The sequence below is a fragment of the Prunus avium genome, chromosome 4 (genome assembly GCF_965620075.1).
Source record: "Prunus avium chromosome 4, drPruAviu1.hap1.1, whole genome shotgun sequence".
Classification (NCBI taxonomy): Eukaryota; Viridiplantae; Streptophyta; class Magnoliopsida; order Rosales; family Rosaceae; genus Prunus; species Prunus avium.
In genome coordinates, this window is record NC_142287.1 from 20,955,763 (window position 1) to 20,970,257 (window position 14,495).

Genomic DNA, 14,495 nt, shown 5'->3' on the forward strand with positions numbered 1-14,495 from the left:
GAACTATGGAGCAAAACGCCACCGTTTTATATTACGAACCCAAAACGTAACCACCATTTTCCCTCTTTTCAAATTCTCCTCTCCTCCTGCTCTCTCTCTCATGTCGACAGTACAAAACCGTCTACAGCGTTAAGGAATAGAGCTTCCATGGCGAACCGTCCCCAGTCACCGACCAGTCCGCTATTCGTTCTGGGCTCCAATGACGACCAGCTCGAACGCGCCCAGGCACGCGCCGCACGCGCCGCCGCCAATCGTCGCAAAGCGGCTACAGTTTCCACTCCTTCTTCTCCGCCTAGCGATCCTTGTCTCAGTAGAGAACAGATTATCGACCTCTTCCAGAACTGCATCAAACTCGCCAGCGAAAATGTCCGTACATACCCACACACACTCTCTCGCTGTTTATCTATGCATATATATAAATATGTGTTGCTGTTTATTTTGAATAATATGCTTTGTAGTTTCTTCAACAGTGCTTTCTATAATGCACTATCTGTAATTTATTATTGCTATTATTTAGTACTTAATTTATTAGGCTGTGTTTGGTTGCGGAGAAAATGCTGGAAAGGAAAGTGAACGAGAGTTAGTTCTTTCTTTCCTTTTTGAATGTTGAAGTGTCTTATTTAGGACATGGCATAATAAACGTATACTTAAAAGTTATGCTTAATTGGATTGCTTTCTCAGTTTTTTCTTTGCTAAAGAAAAAAAGAACAGTACATGAGGCTCATTCACTTTCTTTTGTTGTCCAAAGTTTTCTTAGCTGCCTGACAAATTTTATACTCCCATGCGGAGTTGCTCTTTCTTATTTATTTGAGTATATTGTGATTTGTTTTGTGTTTTTTCCTTTCTGTATTCTAGAAAATAAACCAGAAGAACACGTGGGAGCTTAAGCTTATAGATCATCTTAGCGAGATTATTAAAGTTGAAGCCGAAAATGACACAGAGACTAATTTCCAGAAGGTTCGGAGCACTTATTCTGAAAATTGGTTGGTGTTGGAGATATTGTTGGGGTTTCTGTACTTATAGGGATATTATTATTATTAATTTTGAGTGACTAGGCAAGTTGCACACTGGAAGCAGGGGTGAAAATTTATGCGTTGAGGGTGGATTCAGTGCATGCTGAGGCATATAAGGTCCTAAGTGGGATGAATCGAGCCAGTCTGGAAGACGAACAAGGTTGGTGCCTTTAGACATTGGCTTAGGCTTGTAATTGTTTTTGTGTGATGGGTTTGGTATATTTCTCTTTAATTCAGGCAGTTTTGGGATTTCGTAGCTTGGAGGTTCAGTGCTTCTTTGATTTTGGTCAGTTTCCTAATCAAGGGCTTTGGTGACTGACAGAAACTACTAGGGGGTATGACAATGTCAACAACGAGCAGGGTAGGGGTCAGTCTAAGAAAGAGTTGTTGAGGAAGGTATGGATTTTTATTTTTTTAATTATACTGTATTAGAAAATTTGATGGCAAGTGCAAAGTAATGGATGTGGTTTGAACAGATATCACCACTGTCGACACTGGAATCCTCCTTTGAAGCTCTGAACGTAAAGAAGTTTGATGGTAACTTCACAACATAGGCTAGCCATTTTGGTCATTATCATCTTAAGCTTTTTAAATTTCTAATTTGATCTATTTTGTCGATTTTAGTTGCATTCACGGTCGATCCTCTATATCACCAATCATCTGCACAGTGTGATGAAGGTGGAGCCAAGGGTCTGCTATTAAATAACCTTGGAGTATATGGAGGATGCCAGGTGATTTTTGATTCTTACGAAGTTCCAGGGATGTGCAGATCACGTTCATTGCATAGTAATCCCTCAGATTTGATTGATCTCTCTTTTGCCAAAGGTGTACGAGATTAGAATCTCTCTTGTTTGATTTGCCCCAAGCACCCTCCCCACTTTTCGGTGCTCTTCTCTTTTAACCATGTTTTTTGGTTTCTATGTAGAATCTATTCAGGAGATGGTAGTGAACATGCTTGCAAAGAATGAAATTTCTCCTACTCTCAAGGAGATACTTTGCCAATTTGAAGAAAATAATCAGCGGTCATCACAAGATTTTAATATAGGCCAAAATTCAGATCTCAAAATGGATGGCTTTGATGATAAAGAAGTTGAGTGGGACATTTCATCTGGGAATTATGACACATGGACCATTGATCATGTTGATGATATAGGTGTTGATCATGAGAATAGAAGTTTTGGAGATCCTACATTCCAAAGTCGTCATGAGGTACTTGTCATGGCTATATGCAGAAGTAATTTAGACCTTGATAAATTGCTTGTCACATAACATGTCTCCTTCAACAATCTCTAGTTTTCTTTATGTATCCATGCTGAATGAAAAAGATATATGGAATAAATTTTCTAAATTTGTGCAGGATAATAATAACTCTGGTACGTCATATGAAGCTGATGTAGGTGACAGATTTGAGAGAGTTTCCGCGTTTTTGTTTCAAGGCTTGGGATTGAATTCAAAGAAAAATGCATGGGCTGGTCCTGATCACTGGAAATATTGGAGGCCTAAGGGTTGGTATTACCAAGGAAATTACTTTATCAGTTTGCTCTGTTGTGGCTAAACCTTGATTTTGATTTCTTTGGTATCTATTCTGTAGGTTCAGAGGAAGCTCCTGCGACTCAAAGCAAACCAACTACTAAGAGAACAAAGAAAAAGGACCATAAGGAGGTCGACCTTGATTTCACAACATCTCTATACAAAGAATTTACAGACATCTTTGCTCCCCCAAAAAATTCCAAGTCTTTACTCCTACCTGCAAATACAGTACCATGTAGTAACAGGCTTCCAGAAGATTGCCATTATCAACCTGAGGATCTTGCCAAGTTGTTTCTCCTTCCAGATGTTCTGGTAATATAGAATTCTCTGTGTCCTAGAAAAGAAAAATATACTTATTCTTGATAAAGTTTTGCATGATAAGATGGGGTTCTTGCATGATCATGATCTCACTCCAAGTATAGGGTCCCAATTCGGGGTTTAAGTTCAGCACACGTACAAGAAAGATAAGCTATGGTCTGAGTTTGTGATGGAAACATATTCACTATCCACAAAATGAAGTTTGTTAGTTGAAATAAAAACGAATGGTAGAGTGTAGCTTAACATGCTACTGCATTGAATATTGTTGTGCTTGCCCAACTCCACTTACTGGATTCTGGTTGTGTACATGCTTGATTTCATTTAGTAGTAAGGCCTGGCTTTGGTATGAGCTGAGCCTAGGTTAGCCTGATCTTTTATTTGTCCTGAAATCAGACAATGGTCTTGTCCAGTCGAAAAGATGCAAATGGTTAGTCTGTCCAAGTTGTAGACTTAATATTTGGCTTTGGACAAGTCTTCTCATGTTCCTGCCTACATTTTTAGAAATTTCTTAACCCTTATGTTGTTGGTTCTGGCTAATGGTAAAATTTCAATTTTGATTGTAGTTCTTTGGGAAGAGAAGACGACATCATACAGGTAGCAGCTTCTTCCTTGGCATATGTTCTCACCTAATTTTATATCGATCAGCTATAATTTTCTTTTCCTTTTAAAACCATTTTTTTGTATACTCACTTTCCTTATGAATTTTTTTTTACAAACATATGTATTGAGTCTTTCTCTATCTCAGTCTAAACTTCCATCCTGTTTCATAAGTCTATTTATCATCATGAGGCACTTTTTTTATTTTTTTTTATTTTTATGGTCCTTGTTTTTCTTTTGGCTTATGATAGCAATCTTATTTAAATTTAGGACAAAAAAGTTTAATATCTTCGCCCTCTTCCCCTCTTCTATGATATCTTGGAAAGTACCTTGAGGAAAAATATGGGAAGAAGATATAAATAGAATGCAAGGATGACTCTCTTGTTTTTATTCTTCAGATTATAACTTGTGGGAACAAAGTAATAATTTTGATGAAGCATTTCCATCATGGGACAACGAGAGTGTGTCTAGTGGCCAATATGGTGATGGATGTGTTCATAGCAATGTGGAAGACGCGGACACACTTGTCTCTCAACGTCGTCAGGTTTCCTATTTTTCTTTTTTATTTCGTGAACATAATAAATCTATCCCGGTTCTAATTTGGGTGCATGTTCGAATTGATTGGGTGAAATGTAGACTTTAGGATGCTAAGCTGCAATTATTAATAAGAAAAACTGAAGAGATTTTCTTTAAAAGGAGCTACAGGGTTGAAAGTTTTCCATTGAAATTGGTTTGGAAAATTTGGGGTACATCTACTTCGTATGTTATGTTTTGTTCATTCTTTGTTGCTTTTCCTTGGTATACATTTGCTTTGTTACCTGAAACAGGGCAGTATATTTCTTCATTACAAAGTTTTTTAAAAGACATAGTCCACATGAATTTTTAATGATGCTCGTCTTGAGTTGTGGATCTGCAATAGGAATTGTTGGTTAAAGACTGTCACCAGACAAATTACTTCATGAAGCTGTGCTAGTGATGCTCGCCTTGAGTTGTGACTTTTGACATTTCAGGTAAGCAAAATTGAAGTGCAGTACGATAGAACTTCAAAACGAGTTGATGTTCATGCATTGAAGGAAACTCTGTGGGGTCATATGCAAGAATCTGCGGAAGTTCCTTCAGCAGTAAGCATATTCTGTTTGTATGTGTGGGATTCATTTTTTGTTTTTAACGTTCTTATGAAAAACTGTTCTAATGGTCAATCATTCTACTAATTCAAGAAATCTAAGTTCATAGGAAGTTGGTTGCCTGATCCTTCCACCAATATGATAACTTTAGTATCTCTTTGCTAGCTCTCAGTATATGTTTTCATATTTTATCTACTATAGATGTTTTCCATTCATTCTGAATACTATTTTACCTACAAAAGGAATTGAAAGACACCATATCCTTCAAGCATATCCTGGTCACCTTTCCCGTCAACTGCCGAGCTGCGGTGCCTGAGGATATCTCGCCCCATTTGTGTTTCATCTGCCTTTTGCATTTGGCTAATGAGTATGGGTTAAGCATACATGACTGCCCAAGTTTAGACGACTTGAGCATTCATCTTCCGTCTCGTTTAAACTCAGATGGGGTGGAACAGCCTTCATCGTAGCCAAAGATGTAGTGTACATTTTGATATGTGGATATTTCAAGCTACTATGCCTTCACCACATGCAAGTCGCTAGGGCCTATTGAGCATTGCTCAAAGAAATGTAAGTCTATTTCAGTTGCCTTGATTCTCATCTTTTGTCGCATGATGGTGTGTTGATTTTGTGCATGCCCCCAACATTGCCTTAAGCTTAATCCAGCGTCCCTATATGTTGTTCATTGTGTCTTTTGTGAATTATGATATGAAATACTAGTTCCCGATGTACGTTCGCTTCTAGTTTAACAAACTGCAAACCATTTTGTCAATTATTGAATTTGAGAAGGTATGCAAGGTGAGACGGGACTGTAGTTTCATTCATGGGACCAATTATATGCAATGTAGCTATTTTTCACTGCACTCAGCTCAAAAGCAATTTCCCCCCAGTACAAGTTACCATAATTCTTGGGAAAAAAAAGATACATAGAAGAAAGAAACTGTCAATTATCTGGCCCTTAGTTGGATTAAAAGGATAAGGGAGTATCTAATTTGTTGGTACAACGCACGTTGAGCATTGCTTTTTGGTTTGTTGTTTTTGAGATTTCTATTTCAAGCAGCTGATCTATTCCTAGGAAAAGTGAATCTTATAACCTAGAAAGTGAGAAGGAAAGATAGAAGATTAGATTAGATAACTAAACTAGGCAAAAGAGACTCAAAGAAGGAACGTCGGGGAGACTTTTCGTTTGGTTATTTTGGGTGGATTTTTGTCTCCATTATGTAGGCTATCTGATGTGGGTCCCCTAATTGTCTGCCTACAGAATATAATTGATGTGGATCAGTGTTTTCTGAACCATTAAACCATTAAGATTACAGATAATTCAAGAGGTGACAAAACACTTTTGACAGATTGTGGATAAACTTATCCTGAAGATGGCAAAGGGTTGCTATATCTTTGTTCTTGGCGACAGGGGTGCCAAATAGAAAGTTTGAACAGTAAAATCATGTGCATGCATGCATCCTTTTCCTTATCCATTTTCTCTGGAAGCCTTTAATTTATGAATTCTCTTTCAAGGGACAGGAAGCTAGGAATTTGAGGACATTAGAGAGAGAGAGAGAGGGGGAGAGGTGAATCCTAGGATGAGATGGTCATAATTTTGAAATCAATTTCTGTATTAGTTGAAAGGTATTGCTTTACTAGACATTTATTTATCGGTGATCACGTCACACTTTTTATAGAAATGAAACTCATTTATATAAGCAGATTTCACTTTAATTAAAGACACGTCAATAATATAATGTAATAAATAAATGTGATACATGTATATTTAGAAAGAAAGTAATTACAAATATGCTTTGACAACTAGAAATAAACAATAACAAATAATAAAAAAAAGAAAAAAAAAGGGTTAAAAAGTGAGGTCATTTTATTTTGATTGCGAGAGGCTAATGTGGGCCTTAAAAGTGGAGGGGACCACTCACTACAAGCGCACTAGTACTTCAAGTGGGACTCTGGTGGATTCTCAAAGGGTCCAAAATCAGGAGAGGAGAGAAATATCAGACTCCAAAAAAGGCTGAAGCTGTAGAAACGGTGGCAAGAGCCTGGTAATCCTTTAGAAACAAAAGGAGCAAATGAAAGCAATTAAAGAATATGCTTTCACCGACCTTATCAACCATTGTCCAATTGTGTTCAGATTTCTCTCCCATTTGCATCTTCTGTTGTGTTTGCTTGCCACAACTCAATTTTCATGATAATATTGAGTTGATTTTCAGGCGGTTAGTATAGCTTTAACAAGCAATAGTCTAAACTACAGTATGAACTAGAGGGTTCATTACATACACACACTATTACGGTGTTATGGGGTTTGAACTTAAGACAATTGGTCTGTAAGTCGATACCCTTTTTAACTCGGCTCGACCTCGTTGGTGATAACCCAAATCTTATTAAAATGTTCCTATGAAATATGTTATTAGTTTTTATTTATTTATTATTATTATTAAAAGCAAGCAACATTAGGGAATGGGGTAATCCAACGCATGACCTAGAATGCAACGTTGAATGCTTTTAAATTAAACACTAACTACAAGCCTCTTTCGAACCTCATCCTAATTGATGCACAGTGAATTCAAATTATGCAACTGTATAATTTGAGTGACAGCTTAGATTAAAGGATGATGAAAATGACGACATGCATGAAGAGATAAAATTGTACTGTGATTCCGGCACTGGTTTCCTATGAAATTGTTTTGTACTTTTTTGACTAATATATATTATTCTGCAGCCATGATCCTATTAGCACGACAAGTTACGTATCTCTATCTTTCCTTCTATAAATATGTCCACAGGCTTTACTTGGTTTCTACCACTACAAACCCCATTCCTCTCGTTCCTCTCATTCCTCTCATTCATTCCTATTCCTCCTCACCACCTTTTCAGTCCTTACAGAAGCCATGAACAAAGTTGAAAAACCTCAGATTCTAGTTCTTTCTCTTCTTGCCATTCTTCTAATCATTGCACCTCTATTATCCTCATCGGTCAGACCTCCTTATCTCTACATCATCACCAACCTCCTCATTATTGCCCTCGGAGCACAAGCCGGCCTTCTCTCTGCCTTTTCCAACCCTTCAGATCATGACAAAGACAAACCTCTGGTTATGGCTTCAGAATTAGCCTCCTCTGATAAAAGGGTTGTTGCCGATAGTGATGAAGATAAAAGGGGAGGTTCTGGATCTTCCCAGAAATTTTCTGAAAAGAAGGCAAAGGTTGTTGAAAAATCTAGATCAGAGAAGATTGCTGGCACTGTGAAAATAGACAGTGTCAAGAAATGTCCTTCTATGCCTAGCCTTTTCTTCATAGGGGGTAGTGAGGCTGATCAAGGAGATCATGAGGTAATTGAGGGAAAACATGAAATGGAGGAGGAAGAAGAAGAAGTAGTGGGGGAAATTAGTGGGCAAGAGCTTTTTACCAAAGCTGAGACCTTTATTGGGAACTTCTACAAGCAGTTGAAGATGCAAAGGGAAGACTCATGGAAGAAGATTCATGACTTTTATCACAAAGCCTTCTAATAAACTTTGCTCTCTCTCTCTCTCTCTCTCTCTCTCTCTCTCTCTCTCTCTGTGTGCTTTATATCTTATAATTGTTTATATCATATTTAATCGCCTAGATCATTGGTTTTGGGCGATTATGATTGGTCAGAGGGAAACCATATGTAATTCAACTCATGGTTCTTCCTTCCATTAATTTGGGTTTGTACAGAACCATATACACAGTATCCCTGTTTTTACAACAGTGGTGGGGATTAGTCTAGTCAGGCATTGCAGACAAATTAAGATATTAAACACTTAAAAACAATTCCTTGTACTAAATCTCCATCATTCAGCAAATCTATAAAAATATTTTAGTTTATGGTTGATGAACTTTCTTTTATTTATTTTGCTACATTTATACCGAAAATAATTATAAACTGGTAATTTTTCTTCTTGCAAGCTGGAAGTTTGCAGGTACTGTTGCCTGAGTGGCATCATTTACCATAATCGAACATTATTTCCACCATCTGAAAATTTGTTTGCGTGCAAGTGAATGCCAAACAGGCACAATATGATAAATAGCAATGAGCAAATATTGGGCCATATCTATCTATTCTACCTTAAACTTGCATCATTCAAAAGAATAAAAACTTGAATTCGTTTTAGAAGAAGGGATAAAAACATAACTAGTGTGTGATCAGAGGAGGTCATTTTGTTGTTGTGGCTATTACTTAATACTTAGCCTGGCGCACATAGGCAATTTTAAGAAAAAAAATGTAAACGGATCTAGCCTCAGTGAAAAATTAACTTGCAGACCAATAGTGTGTTTGAATTTCCAAGGCACATTTGCAGTGTGAGAAAACCCCAATATCGCTCGTATAAAATGAAAAAAAAATCAAACGCATATTTCTTGGAAGAATCATGGTTTTTGACAGGCAATGGTACATTCCAGCCAAAGAAGAAGAAAAAAGAGGCAACCAAAAGTAATTAAAATGTTTAATAATACTGTTTTCGTCAAAAAAGACTGATCATTTTCCATGCTATCTCTCAAAAAGAAGGTACTGTCTCCACCTGCTCTTGGACTGTGAGCTTGGTGCCCAAGTTTTGTAAAGATTTTATCTTTTTGTATCTTATTTCCCTTTCTAGGTTATATAAAAAGTTGAACCCCTTTTTCTCTTTCTATCTCTATGTTTGTGTGGTGGTAAGTGAGAGAACAATATTAGAAGAACAATATTCGTCCTTTGAATATGCGATTAACCACATGGTCCTAAAGATCTCTCTCTCTTTTACGCATGTAATGGACCATTTTACATGCGACCATTTGGGATTATCAAACTCAACCCAAAACCATTTCTATGCATTTGGAAATTTAGGTCAAATATTTGGAACTTTACTTTGGGAGATGTGGAAAAATCAAATGTGTAAATGCACACTCAACCTAAATATGACTAAACCAAGACCCCTACGGATTTGGTCATATATATGAACCTTTGGATTGGATACATGCACGAATCATAGATGATACTTTTCTTGTGCTTGAGAGTTTGCCAAAATATTACATCATGCTCCTACCTAACAAATAATATCCTCATCCAAGGTTCTGGTTTGACATCTTATATGTGCTTAAAAGTTGTACAAGTTACGAACTTGGTATATATAATATAAGGCCAAAGAAGCAGATACATATTATAATTCCAGGGAATAGTCGAAGATATGCATGATATGGTATATGATCATTTTTTTTGGGGAACCAATAAAATATTATGCTTCGGGCGGAACCACTTTAAGGGCTACAATGGGCTGTAGTCCAAGTTGGTTTTTAGTCCAAGTTGGTTTTTGGGATAAAGGAAAAAGCAAATCATATATTTGACTGGTTTTAAATATAGTCTAACATGTAAGAGTCCGAAAAAGTCAAATTATTCTCTATTAAAAAAAAAGGTCCAATTCTTTATAAATTTAGTTGATGGGCATCAATGAAAATAAACATTAAAATAGGTGCATTTTCAATTCTGTTATTGAATGTATTTTTTATTTTCATAATATGTGTTGTTTGGTTGCATTTAATATGTATTTGTCTTATGTTAAAGCCTATTGGAAATTAGCATTTAACCCTGCACTCGAAGTCCTAAGTTCGATTCTCATCCCTCCTAAAATGTGCAAAGTAAAGCCCAATATGTATGTATTATTATTGTTGTAGTCTTTTTATTCCGTCAGCTCCAAATGAATATGGGCTGCTGATCATGTGCCTGAGTTCAAGAACCAGGCCCCAAATCACTCCAAAAGAGCTTAAGCCTTAGGGAGTGCTTCGGTTATCTTCAATGGCTCCTTGGTTCATTGCAAGTTTTGATGTATTGCAAGGATTGGAGTTTGGAGGTCTTTACTTAAAGTGGAATTAATAGGTCCTGGAAGTGTTTCGGCTTGTTTAGACGGGCACTAAAATAGGTACTAGAAAGTGTTCCGGAATCCGACATAGGTGGAGTGGGTGGCCCCTCTGTTTATTAAAATGGTTTTATTTATTTATTTTAGATTATAGATTATTTTATTTTATAGTATTTAATTATTTTAACATATAAAATAACCAGATTGCCATCACATTTAACGATAAATTAGATGAATTGTAGAGACTTAAACGGTAAGGGGAATTGGCAATAAAAATTAGTTTGTGTACTTAATTTTCCAAAAACAAAAATTGAGGATGTAAATTGATAGCGTACGAGTTTAAGGGTATATCGACAGTCGACAGTTAACCTAAACGATCGTTCTTGAATTTCCCCCCCCCGCTCCATGTTACATAAGAAAAACCAATGTTATTATATTAATATATCATGTGGCTGATGGGGCCTTCTTAAAGGTGGGGCCATGTGCAAGTGCTCACCTTGCACTTGCTAAGAGCCGCCACTCCTGAATTCATTATGGTTAAAACCACATCCAGCTGAAGACCTAGTTGATTAAACAACAAAATTTATTCGTACATATATATATATATATATATATATATATAAGCTTTCTTTTGGGGAAAAAAAAATATATATATAAGCTGAAAAAACATAAGCAATGGATTCAACTTCGAAAATGAATAAGACAATATTTTTACTAATGTAACAAATTCTTAAATTAATTGATCATGAAAATGACACGCAAGAAGCCGTCACATCTTCTAATGTTTTCTTGATGTCTTAATGAAATTGATTTTCTCAAAAAAAGACGAGTAAGAATTATGCTGTGGTTATGACTATTATATATAGTATTTTGCAGCCACCATCCTCAATTAATACACCAATAGCTCTCTCTCTCTCTCTCTCTCTCTCTCTCTCTCCCTGCCTATAATAAATATGTCCACATGCTACTTGGTTTTTACAACAAAAAATCCCACTCCTCTCATTGCTTCTTATTCCTCACTGCCCCACTGCCATGAACACATTTGAAAAATCTCAGATTCTGTTGTTGTCTCTGCTAGCAATTCTTCTCATCATTGCACCTTTATTGTCCTCATCACTAAGGACTCCTTATCTCTATATCATCACTAACCTCGTCATTGTTGCCCTCGGAGCACAAGCTGGCCTTCTCTCAGCCTCTTCCAAGCCTTCAGATCATGACAAAAAGAAAGGTACGATTTCTGCTGCTCACCAACCTGTGATTGCCCCAGAATTAGCCTACTCCTCAGATAAATGGTTTCCTGCGCATAATGATGAAGATCAAAGGGTTGCTTCAAAATGTGCTCAAAAGAAACCTATGGTTGTTGAGCTTGAGAAGTCCCTGTCTGAGAAGATTGTTGGCAGTGTGAAAATGGAGAGTGTGAAAAAGTGTCCTTCCATGCCTAGCCTTTTCTTCATAGGGGATGGTGAGGCTGATCAAGGAGATCTTGATGAGGTAACTGATTATAACCATGAAGTGGAGGAAGAAGAAGAAATAGTGGAGCTTAGTGGACCAGAGCTTTTTGCCAAAGCTGAGACATTAATCGGGAACTTCTACAAGCAGTTGAAGATGCAGAGGGAAGAGTCATGGAAAAAGATTCATGGGTCTTGTCAGAAAGCCTTCTAAAGCTTTGCTCTTCCTGCTGATATCATATAATCTTACTATAATATTTTTGTCATATATTATGAGTCTATTAGGCACTTCATATATACAAAGTCATTAAGAAAAACAAAAAGATATTAGAATCTGTACGCAACTTGGAAGAAGGTGCATGCATGTTGGCTAAACAATAGCCACACAAATGAATGAAGATTACAAGAGTAATCTAGCTAGAACTGTACAAAAGAAAATGGCTGGAAACAATGGATGTCGGCAAATCAAAGTGAAGAATGAAGAATATTAATATTCTAGAACAAGACTTGTGGCTTATAATGATACGGTGATGTTCCATGGCGGGGGAACAGAGTCGGCAATCTCCACTATCAATAGGCATGCAACAAGTAACAATAATGAAAGGTGGAGCTACAAAGATGGTGCCAAGAGCTCAAGTTAAGGCCAATAGCCTAGTTTTAGTTCATCAACTAAAGTGTCACTGTCAAGCCACCAATAGATAAGCAGCCAAGGGCCAATAGCGTAGAGTCATGAGTGAAGCGCCAATAGCCTAGAATCCTATAAATCTATGTACACAAATCCATGTCCTATTTTCCTTCATTTTAATAAAATCACTTTGTTTCAACTATTAACTTTTGTCCTATTGTTCTATACTTAAACCCTTTCACCTACGAACCAGACGCGACGCCCCTTATCATTATCATCTACGGGCCAACAATAGCCACACAAATGAATGAAGATTACAAGAGCAATCTAGCTAGAACTGTACAAAAGATAATGAAAGGTGGAGCTACAAAGAGAGCTACCCACTCTAAGCAAGAAGCTTGAAGCCAAGAGCTCAAGCTAAGGCCAATAGCCTAGTTCTAGTTCATCAACTAAAGTGTCAAGCAGCATAGTTACACAGCTGCGCCAAGGGCCAATAGCGTAGATTCATGAGTGAAGCGCCGCCAATAGCCTAGAATCCTATAAATCAGTCTTAATACTCATCCGCAATCCAGGAGCTATTGACATCAGTGATAATTATTTCTTGTTATAATATTATATGAAGAGCAAGTGGGCATGCATGCAAGAACATTATTTCTACCATTTGAAAATTTGTTTGCGTGCAAGTGAATGCCAAACAGGCAAGTAGTGACCAAATATTTGGCCATATCTATCTCTACTACCATAAACTTGCATTTAAAAGTAAAAATATGAGCACTATGGACCCACTAATGAAGTGGTTTGGAGCAATTGCTCCTCTAGATAAGGTCCTGGGTTCGAGTCATAGTATCCGTGTAGTGTGTATGAGTTTAGTACATTATGGCCCCTATCAATAGGAAAAATCTTTATAAAAAAAAAGAAAAAAGAAAAAAGAAACCTGAATTATGTTGTACAAGAATATAAAAATAACTAGTGTTGAAGAAGAGGACATGATGGTGTTGAGAGTTTGCTGTTTAATAGCTAGTCTGCTAATAACCTCAATTCATCTCATATGATCAACAATTCCATTTGATTTTCCATAGAAAAGGTAAAAAAGAAAATGATATCCAATTGTAAAGTCCAACAATTTATTAATTTGCAGCCATTTTCTTACAAAAAAAGGAAGTATATGTATATATATATATAGGGAGCTGATTTCCCCACTCCCCTTTTCTGCATTTACACTCCCTTTTGCTTTTTAATACTTTTTAATCAATTTTGTTCTTTCTCTTTCCTTTCTATCCTTACCCTACATTAATTTCTTTTTTACTTCACTTTTAATATTTCTTTATCTTTATACTTAATTTTTCAACTTACACTCCATTTTCAGTATTAAAAGGAAAAAAAAACTTAATTTCTTACTTGATTAAAGGAAAAAAAATACTGAAAATAAAGTGCAAGTTGGAAAATTAAGTATAAAGAAAAAGAACTAATATAAAAGTAAAGTAAAAAGAAATTAATGTAGAGTAAGGGTAGAATATGAAAGAGAAAGAACAAAATTGATTAAAAAATATTAAAAAGCAAAAGGGAGTGTAAGTAGAGAAAAGGAGAGTGGGGAAATCATATTCCTATATATATATATATATTTCTTGGAAGAATCAAGATTGGTGGTGCTAGCTAGCCAATAGTGTGCTATCCATCAAAGATCCAAATAAAAAATATATTAAAAAAGGACAACGAAAAGTGATTAAAATGTTTATTGTTTTCCCTCAAAAAGATTGATGGTAACACTTCCATGCTATCTGTCGAAACTCCCCACCTGCTCTTGGATTGTTGTGTGTCGGGTGTCAATAGCCTGGAAAATATCTCTTGGTGTGTCAAGTTTTCTAAGATTTCTATCTTTTTGTATTTTAATTATTTCCCTTTCTTTGTATATAAAAAGCTGAATTTATCTTTTTATATATATTTACTTCTGTGGTGGTATAGAACAAAAACAATATCAATACGCATGTAATGGACTA

General features: G+C 36.3%; 3 protein-coding genes across 3 annotated transcripts; all 3 read left to right on the top strand.

The window, feature by feature from the left end:
* The first annotated feature begins 47 nt into the window (after window positions 1-47).
* On the top strand, window positions 48-5,271 carry LOC110752822 (condensin complex subunit 2-like). Its single transcript, XM_021953555.2, has 13 exons — window positions 48-366; window positions 856-957; window positions 1,056-1,173; window positions 1,336-1,409; window positions 1,490-1,550; window positions 1,638-1,838; window positions 1,939-2,222; window positions 2,371-2,518; window positions 2,605-2,855; window positions 3,425-3,455; window positions 3,857-4,002; window positions 4,469-4,579; window positions 4,825-5,271. Exons 1-13 carry the CDS (start codon window positions 148-150, stop codon window positions 5,047-5,049), a joined length of 1,971 nt encoding a protein of 656 aa, XP_021809247.1. The 5' UTR covers window positions 48-147; the 3' UTR covers window positions 5,050-5,271.
* Window positions 5,272-7,310: 2,039 nt separating this feature from the next.
* On the top strand, window positions 7,311-8,430 carry LOC110752829 (uncharacterized). Its single transcript, XM_021953565.2, has one exon. It carries the CDS (start codon window positions 7,471-7,473, stop codon window positions 8,083-8,085), a length of 615 nt encoding a protein of 204 aa, XP_021809257.1. The 5' UTR covers window positions 7,311-7,470; the 3' UTR covers window positions 8,086-8,430.
* Window positions 8,431-11,339: 2,909 nt separating this feature from the next.
* Window positions 11,340-12,692, top strand: LOC148295009 (uncharacterized). The gene has a single exon (XM_088252551.1). The coding sequence runs from the start codon at window positions 11,458-11,460 to the stop codon at window positions 12,085-12,087; it is 630 nt and encodes a 209-aa protein (XP_088108677.1). The 5' UTR covers window positions 11,340-11,457; the 3' UTR covers window positions 12,088-12,692.
* The last annotated feature ends 1,803 nt before the right edge of the window (window positions 12,693-14,495 follow it).